This window comes from Leptinotarsa decemlineata, unplaced genomic scaffold (assembly GCF_025532065.1).
Source record: "Leptinotarsa decemlineata unplaced genomic scaffold, Ldec_3_MD MMD2_tig00026328_RagTag_RagTag, whole genome shotgun sequence".
NCBI lineage: Eukaryota > Metazoa > Arthropoda > Insecta > Coleoptera > Chrysomelidae > Leptinotarsa > Leptinotarsa decemlineata.
Genome location: NW_027412688.1, coordinates 3,524,083 through 3,533,865, shown reverse-complemented (window position 1 = coordinate 3,533,865; position 9,783 = coordinate 3,524,083). Strand labels below are relative to the sequence as shown.

Sequence of the window (9,783 nt, the reverse complement as noted above, 5' to 3'; positions counted from 1 at the left end):
CTGGAGTTGAAATCTCCTATTAAGATGGCTGCATATTTTATTGTTTGAGAGGGGTGATTCTAGTAGACTATGATTGTTAGGTTACCGGAATCTCTAGAATCTATCGTTACGATGAGATTTTATTATTTAGTTATGAGGAACTGAATAAACCTCTGGGAATTTGAACAAATACATACATACATACACAGTATTAACGTACTGCCGAAGTGTACCTGAATACTTGAATTTGTTGATTATTTTACCAATTCTGAGTATACATTCCCTGTTGACAGGCAGATATGGAATAAATTAGATTAGAGAAACGTGCGTCGAGAGGCAGTATTTTGATCTGGTGTGATGAAAGTGTTCTCAATAGATATACTTTTTCATTTCTCTTCTACTTTCAGATATTAGAGAAAGCTGTGTGATGGATGGACATATTTTCTAATACATATCTCTCTAAACTATACTTTTGGATTCACTATGAAGTCTTTATGAAGATATTTTGGTTGGTTTTCGAGTTTTGCCGTGATCTCCTTTGTTTTTTTTGGTACCTTGGGAACTGTTTGACTTGTCCATTTAGTCCAAGTCTCCAGAAAACACTGCAGCCTCTTGGGCTTATTGCGTTTATTCTCCGCGTCCAGCGCATTCATCAGCTTTATCATTACCTGTGATTCCTGAATGCCCTGGCACCCAGGACAAAGTTAATTTGTTCCTGTTTGCAAGTTCACTCAGTTCTTCATAGAATTCCCAGACACAGCTCCCGTTCCATGTTTGGTGTTCGATCCATCTGTATACCAGGTGTTTTTTCCAAACATGTTTTCGGGATGACTAATGGTCTTCCACTCTTTACGGCTTAATATTTCGGTCGTGAAGTCATGTGGTCCGTGCACATATTCAATCTGTGCTCCTCCACTTGTTCCAAAATTTCTGTTCGGTCCGATCTTTTGTAGTTCGGTGAGTTTTCCAGTCTGAATTGGCCCATCCTGGCCTCCCCCATTATCACAAAGTGTAAAGAAGGTAGATTCAGGTGTGTCTCCAATGCAGCTGTTGGGGTAGGTCTCATTGCTCCCGTCATTCCCAAACATGCAAGTCTTTGTACCTTGCCTAGTTTGTTGATGGCGGTCGCCTGCTTCATCTTTGGCCACCAGACCAGAGATGCGTATTATATCAAGGGTTTAACCACCATCTTGTATAGCCAATATACCATGTCTGATTTTAGCCCTCATGTTTTTCCATAGCTGCGTCTGGCGAGCATCAGTGCTACCTCCACTTTCCTCCTTATCCTGTCCAAGAGTTGGTTCCAGGTCAGTTGGAATCTAGAATTACTCCCAGATATTTAACCTCCCCCGACACTTGTATTTCTTCACCTCGAAGTTTTAGGGGTCAGAGACCCTCCTTTTTAGTCCTCTTGGTAAATGCTACTATGGTCGATTTGAATGGACATGCCATGGCATGGAAAGACTGCATGCTTTTATTTGATTTAACAATGCTTCCTTAACTTCCCTTAAAAGGTAAAAACCTTAAAGTTTATTTTCATCAAAACTGATCTTCAAATTAACGGCCAAGTCTCTCAAATCATCCCACATTAGGCGGTTTTTTCATTGAAAGTGTACTCAGAGTTTTCAAAGTCATACCATTTATTCAGGTAATCCAAACATCTCTGAAAGAAAATGCCTGCTTCCTTGTAAAACGTACCGTTGTCTGTTTCATTTAGTTTTTTGAAAGACCTTTTACTGAACTACCAAAAAAATTATCATTTCTTCTATTTATAATTTTTTGGCGGATTTCAATCATAAAGTTACAAAAACTTCAATAGCAGTGTTTACTGTAGCATAACGGAAGAGAGTTTTCATTGTTATTTTTGCACAACTTGTTATTCCGGGAGAATTTTGTATATTTTAAATTCCTTCCGGGAGTCGGGAGATTTTAATTTTCAGAGCTTAAGTCCGGGAGACTCCCGGAATTCCGGAAGAGGTGGGAACCCTAGCCTGAACTCGTGTTATTCATAGCAAGTGGCAGAGAACAGGTACTGCAATAATTGCAAAACAATATCACGATTATAATCATCATTTTATTCGTTCAACAGCAAGAAACAAAAAATATGGACAAACAACAATAAAATCCATTATTCACATCTAGAAATAACATTTAAAGAATAAAATAACAGCTCGACAAATGACCATATTCACGTTAAATTGGTTTTACATATTTCGGGCGTTCCACTATTCGGCAACGCTGATATTTCACATATGATATTAAAAAAAAACATGTAATTACTGTAATTGTGATTTGTAATCACACTTTGAAATTCAGCATGTTTGAGAATATGGATTCAGTGTTTTGGTATATAACTAAAAAGAGTGAAAGCACTGATTTGTCATTATTACGTATTTTTTTATAATAACAATACAACGAATTTCATAAACTTTTTTTATCATAGGATGAATAATATATGACCAAAACACTGAATAGTTTCAATAGAGGCGAAAAAATTCAGTTTTTAATTACAATAACAATAATTATATATGTTTCATTCTAAGTGTCACATGTCAAATATCAGTGTTGCCAATTATGAAACTGTTAGAAACATGTGCATATTACGAGAATATTATCAAGTTTTTCAGTGTAAAGATTCAATATTGAAACTCCCTGAATTTCACTGACATAAATCTAAAAAATAGTTTTGGAACTCCAGATATGTAAATTCAGTTCCTTTTTCAAAAACTGAATGAGTGTTTGCTTCATTTGATATCTAGCTTCTGCAGTATGAGAAAGTACTCTCAGGCCACTTTCTGCATCTATCAAGGCGATATCCTCGAAGAAGTGTTCGACTGATGTGACCAACATATGCTTCTGCTGGTCCGTCAAATCATATTTAATTATATCTGCCGCGTTTTTGGTAGATGATCCCATGGGCATTACTCCAGCTAAGGCTGCACCTGGAAAAAATAGGTTTTTTAAGAAAAACGGCGACCAAAAATTAGCAAAAAAGGGATTATTTAGGCGATATGTACATACTCTAATCAAAAACATGAAAAATAGAGATAAAGGTCCTAAAAATATGAGTGATAGCTCACTCGATTCGGAATCACCTCTAGAAAAATGTTTTTGAAAGATTTTGGTGCAGGTAGAAAATTGCAGTTGTTTTAACAAAATAAGATAAAAAAGTGGTATTTAGTTTTTCGTCAATAACTCAAAAAAATATTGATATTTAGGCAATTTTAAAAAAATCTCGTTAAAGAGGAGGCCTTTTGATGTATATGATTTTTTATAACTATTGCAAAATGAAATATCTGAAAATTGTTGATACTTTTTTTTTCAATTGATATTTAGCTATGTCTGTTTTCACATTAAACAATGACAGTTATTAACATAGGATATGCATTTTTTACGTAATTCGTTTATTAATTTGTTTTAAACGAAAAAATCCGATGGCGCGATATCAACAACTAGCAAGCTTATAGTTAGCAAATAACTACTAATGACTTCTTCAATAGAAATATATTCACGAAGTTTTGACAAATCGATATACAACCTCACAAAAATTGTTTTTGATATTTTGTTTCTTCTAAAAACTTTAAACTGGGTGCTATTGACTGTGATGATGTGATACCACAGGCTATTCTTAAGAAGCCGCACTACCTCTAGTACAAGAGTGTCACCAAGATTTAGCCAAAGCCTCGGTAGATAATAACATTCTCTTGAGCTGGGTTAAAGGGCACGACAGAAGTAAAGTTAATCGCATTGCCGACTCTTTAGGCAAGGAAGCGGCTGGACTAAGAATTTTAGGACGCAGTGGCACCTACAGCTGATGACTTTTACAATTGCGGAACTAACCAAATGTTACACACATGCTTAATCCATAAAGAGATGGGATGGAATCAAAGGATGCCCTCTTGCCAGGATCACCTTGGGAACAAATATCTGGCGATGACCAGGAAAAATCTACACTTAACAGTAGGATTCCTGACTAGTCACTGTCAACTAAGGAAACACCTCCATAATATTAGGCTAGTGGACACACCTCTATGCAGGATGTGTGAACAGGAAGATGAGACTGTCAGGCATGTCCTATGCGAGTGCCCGGAGTTATCGTCAATAAGAGTGCGTGTGTTCGGCGAGTCTTGGCCTACACCTGCCGATATAAGGGAGATGTCTCCCAGTGAGATGGTAATGAGAGTATTGACCCTTTCGTAGTAGTCCGATTTATCCAGAATTACTACTTTGTTATCTTTGTCGGCTTTGTCATTACCAACGGACCGTATGCGAAATTGTCCATGAACCCGTTACTAAAGATGATTGCAGAAGTAAAAGACGTTCTAAAGAAATGCGACAACATACTTACCCCTCAACTGAAACGGAACCAGGTTTTAGTATAAAAAACTCTTTAGAGTTCATACAACATACAAAAACATGGTTCTGCAAGAAGGTGAGATTTTGGTTTCTTTTGATGTTAGTTCATTATTTCCTAGCGTCCCAATTCCACAGACCTTGCAATACCTCAGGGAACTACTAGAGAAAAATAATTTCAATAACAACGAAATCGATAAATTCGTTTCTCTTACCAATTTGTGTAAGAAACAAAATCGTTTCCAGGTAGAAGGTTGCTTTTATGAACAACAGGAAGGAACGGCCATAGGAAATCCCCTGTCCCCCTACCTGGCAGACCTGTTCATGAGCAGATTCGAAATGGAAACTAAAGAAAAGTCAAAGTATTTTCCTAGGATTTGGCTAAGGTATGTGGATGATATTTTCGCGGTATTCGATACCAAAAAATCGAATATCGAGGACTTTGTTTCCTTTTTAAATAATAGATGTCCATCAATAAAATTCACGTATGGAGTAGAAAATAAGGGACAACTACCATTTCTTGACGTTTTGGTAATGAGGAGCAAAGATGGAGGGTTAGAATACGATATATTTAGAAAAGAAACAAGCACGTACAGGTATATTCCTGACAGTTCACATCACTGTGGACAGCACAAACGTGCTGGGTTGAATTTTTTGGTGCATCGTCTTTTGACTTTCCCTCTAACACATGATAGGTTCACAAAAGAAAAACGTACAACACAGGAAATAGCAGCCACTAACGGTTTCCCGAGGGGTATTGTAGATGACATAATTAGGAAAAAGAAGTTTAGGTTAAGAATGAACGAAATCTCGACTTTCAGAAAGGACAAAAACCAAGATAAATACATCTCAGTTCCATACCACCAATATACGAAGAACTTTGGAAATATTTTCAAGGAACTAGGTATGAAGGTGGTTTTTAAAACAAGTCATACACTGCAGAACCTTTTGGGAAGTCCAAAAGACAAAGTCGAGAATTCGGAAAAGTCTGGAATTTACGAAATTGAATGTAAGGACTGCGATGCAAAATATTATGGACAGACAAAAAGATCTATTGAAGAAAGATATAAGGAACACATAGCATACTTAAAATATGGAAGATTCGAAAAATCAGCAGTCGCCCATCATATTTTGCAACAAAACCATTCCATAGACTTCAGTTCTTTAAGATTAGTTAGACAAGTTAATAACAACAGGCAACTAGATGCCTATGAGAGTGTGAAAATAAGTAAACATAATAATATTATGAATAACGACAACGGACCAATACCAAATAGCATACTATATAGCCTGTTGAAACCTTTTTGCGGACATGATATTTATTGTTTGTATTCAGATTCATTGAAAAATATTAAATTACTTGATAATCAAATCAAATTAAAATAAAAAATTTTCGCAAGTCAAACAATGTTGGATAGATAATCCAAAGATCTATTAAAAATGGTATCACAAGACCTCCACTCCATTGAAAAAATGATGTTGGATGCATATTTCGTTTAGTTTCAATTAGATCCATTTATACTGATTTAAAAAAAGTTTACAGATTCTGCGAGAGTATGGATGAACAGATGCAAGTGGATGTGTTTGGAGTCTGCAATATACGATTTACCAACAGATAAAATTCGTCAAACAATTAGCCCGAAACAGATATTTCTGAAATCAATGGAAATCTGAAAATTTTCCCTGTCGTCTCTTAAAGATAGAAGAAAAATGTCAGATATATTAATGTTGTACAAACAATTCAATAATCGTGTCGATTGTGCAAACAAAAATGTCATCGAGTACATCTTGCAGAGACTTGCGAAACCATGACCTTTTTGCTACACCGTTTAGAAAAACCAATTCGGGTAAAACTATGCTTTATGCAGAATTGTCATATCCTTCAATACTTATTGCAATGACATTGAAAAACTGATGCTACCTTTCCTTAGAATTAAAATTCTTTATTTATAATTAGTTATAGGTTCTTCGTATATCGTTTATTCAAGTTTTTCTCATATCCGTTTACACTGTAATAAACTTAGCGTTTATATATTGTTCACTTACTATGAATAAATATGGTTGAGAACCAGAGCCCAAACAACGCATTTATGATTCAACACCCGATAGCGCTGTTTCGACCCGCCGTAGGTCTCATCAGTGATATCTTGATGGCATCTTCGTGAGAGGAAATGTCACGCCCTTCCATACTTGGGAAAGAAAGGTGTTGTCTATCTACTTTTCCATCTTTATATAAGAAATGTAGGAATCTTCCTAAGGAGAAAATGAAGCAATTGATAATATGAGTAGATTAAACACATTCATGATATAAAGTCGCAATTTTATGAGTTGAACGATTATTTAATCTTATCCAGATTTGGCGCTGAAGAGACAATATGGCAAGTGTCTTATGCCGAAACATCGAATGTGAGAATGACAGTGTTCCATATAAGTGAAATTTTACTTCTTTCATTTAGAATTTGGTGTAGGAATCCTCTGAATGATATCTGATTCAATTCCTTAACGAATATTTGGAATTCAAACTGAATAGAGGAAAGTGTTTTTCGTTTAATTCAGTGATCATATAAAACATTTGTTTTGAAAGTATGTAATTCAATGTTTATGTTTTTTTACAGTTTGTGTCTGAAAGATGCTTCTTTGCATGATCTACATACACATCTTTGTATAAAGTTGATTTTTTGAAACTGATTGCTTCTTTCCTGTCTTTGAAAAATTCCCATATTTTTTTGTATGAAGATCGAGAAGTAGAAAGCTAAAACTTTTCCCTCCCAATGATTTCATTGTACAGTGTCATACCCAAAGTATGCACCATATGAGAAACTTCTTTATCAAGGGTTTTCCGACAAAAAGTTATTCTTGATAAAAGTTTGTGCATCCCCTAAAACTAAACATACATCAACAAAATACAGTGAAACACACATAATATACGAGGGGCCTTGAAATATTTTATTGTGAGACAAGAGTAAAGTAGGTACTCTTATTTTGGAAAATCATTTGGAGAAGTTGTTAAGCATTGGAAAATACATCTAGATTTGAAGTCATGGCCATCTGAGTGAAGTTTAATTTTTTTTACCAATTTTTTCAAATGGGGACTACGAAAAAAAATTTGCTAAAACGATAAATAGACAGCATCCTGTATACGATAGTTTATTTTGAAAGCCTGTAATATTATGAATTATATAACTATGGTATTAACCACGGTCAATTTTTTTGAAGAGTAAAATAATTTTTAAAGTTTTTGGTGCAAAGTTATTTTTATTTTTTGTTAACACAGAAAATTACTCAAAAATTATACAGTATTGTAACAAAAACTCAATATTCGATAATATCAAATAACAAAACATCAAAATGAAATAGGTATTTTGAAACAAACTCATTGATTTTCTGGAGATTATTTTGGATAATTATTTTGGACAATAAAATCTTCAGAAAATCAACGAGTTTGTTCCGGAATACCTATTTTATTTTGGTGTTTTGTGATTTGATATTGTTGAATATCAATAAGTTCTTGTTGCAGTACTGTATAATTTTGAGTGATTTTCGGTGTTGACAAAAAATTATAATAACTTTGCACCAAAAGTAAATTATTTTACTATTCAAAAAAATTGACCGTGGGTAACACCATAGTTGTGTAATTCTTAATATAGGGTTTTAAAATAAACCGTCTTATATAGGATGCTGTCTGTATTTCATCAGTTCTAATATAATATGAATTGATTTGAAATCCCTGAAAAAAAAAAAAAAGATTAACCGAAAATAACAATTTCATTAAAACAAAAAACTGAAATAACAAGGAAATAACATACAAGCTACAACCAGAAAATGAAAAATTGAAATATTAATAAAAGCTGATAATTAAAAAAATATTATTAACAAAGATGAAAAATAAAAATGAAAATCAAAAAGATTCCAAACCAACTTACGTCACGACGTTTCGATTGTTAGTATTCACAATCGTCTTCGGGTGATTTTTAATTTTTGTTAATGATATTTTTTAAATTTTCAGCTTTTATTAATATTTCAATTTTTTATTATCTGGTTGTAGCTTGTATGTTATTTCCTTGTAGTTTCAGTTTTTTGTTTTAATAAAATTGTTATTTTCGGTTAATCTTTTATTTGTTTCAAGGATTTCAAATCAATTTATATTATATTAGATAATGGAAGTCCAAACTGATGAAATACACCACGAAACATCATCAACCACCTTCAAACAGGATGCTGTCTATTTATTAGATAGCCATGACTTCAAATCTAGATGTATTTTTCAATGCTGAACAACTTTCTTGAATAACATTTTCCGAAAGTTTTCAAAATAAGAGTACTTCACTCCTATCTCAAAATCAAATATTTAAAAGCTCCTCGTATATTACGTGTGTTTTACTGTATTTTGTTGGTGCATGTTTAGTTTCAGGGGATGCACAAACTTTCATCAAGAATAACATTTTGTCGAAAAACCTCTAATAAATAAATTTCCTATATGGTGCATACTTTGGGAATGACACTGTATTTGACTTCATTTCAAATATATCTCAATATCGTTTGTTGCCATCATTGAATTCACAGGTCCCTTCAAACATTGTTTGTTCTAATTAACCATGATGAATATCTGTTTGTAGACAAAACGGTGACAGGGTTACTGGAAAACTTGAAAGATAGTGGAAAAAGTCATTCATCTATTCGATATGAATGAAAATTAACATGCAAGACCCGAAAAATAAAGCGAGCTCATGCATTAAGGTTATGTGGTGAAAACATTTCAATCACTACATAACCATACATAAAACTCACCCGAAAATAATCCAAATCTTCCCCCCATAATACCTGCTACTTGTGATGGTTCCCTCATAGACACCCTCAGTTCAGCTTTCCTGGCCAATAGTACACATACATTCAAAATAATTTGCTCCCTCGATTCCATTTTTCAGTAACAATTTTCAACTTTATAGTTTTCGTTTCTTTTAGCCAACTGAAGAAATGGACTAGTATTCATCACGTGTCCGCAAGAAAAAAAACAACAGTGGCAATGGGAATAGAAGCGCTTATCAGTAAATGGCGATTTTGTACTGGTATATGTACTCGAATCGTACAGGGTGGAACAAAAGTTTGTCGCCAAACTCTAAAGAAAGCGTGGAATGCAAATTTTTAAAGGACAAAACACAAGCACTACAGGAAAATCCTTAAGGCGCTCAAAGAGCGGTGCCTGTGCGAAAGTAGATAGGATTTGAATCGCTGGAGATTGAATCCATTTGGAAAAACCTTCTCAGGAACTTTATACCACATAAACACAGTTCTCCAAATGAAAGAGTTCTTAAACAGTGAAGTTCGTCACGTATTTCTGACATTTATGGTGGAATCGAATGTGTCACTCGAACACATCCGTGAAAATATCTATAAAAGAAAGACAAATCTCCAACCTTTCTTTGATGTTCCAGACTGTCAAAGTTGTAAGAG

At 34.2% G+C, this 9,783-nt stretch overlaps 1 protein-coding gene across 2 annotated transcripts; it reads right to left on the bottom strand.

Annotated features, from left to right (window-relative positions):
• Window positions 1-2,033: 2,033 nt before the first annotated feature.
• Window positions 2,034-9,368, bottom strand: LOC111509579 (uncharacterized). Of its 2 annotated transcripts, none has more exons than XM_023165345.2 (2): window positions 9,121-9,368; window positions 2,034-2,921 (listed from the first exon to the last, which is right to left on the bottom strand). In XM_023165345.2, the coding sequence occupies exons 1-2, from the start codon at window positions 9,248-9,250 to the stop codon at window positions 2,653-2,655; spliced, it is 399 nt and encodes a 132-aa protein (XP_023021113.2). In that variant the 5' UTR covers window positions 9,251-9,368; the 3' UTR covers window positions 2,034-2,652. The 2 variants fall into 2 exon arrangements, with proteins under 2 accessions (XP_023021113.2, XP_023021114.2); XM_023165346.2 differs by having other exon boundaries at window positions 9,154-9,365.
• Window positions 9,369-9,783: the final 415 nt, after the last annotated feature.

What these genes read in the sequence shown, in the direction of transcription:
- LOC111509579 (XM_023165345.2), bottom strand. Translation starts at nt 9,250, where the DNA reads ATGGAATCGAGGGAGCAAATTATTTTGAATGTATGTGTACTATTGGCC. An exon ending in AAGATTTGGATTATTTTCGG is followed by an intron (nt 2,922 to 9,120) that starts GTGAGTTTTATG and finishes TATTTTTTCCAG; the next exon opens with GTGCAGCCTTAGCTGGAGTA.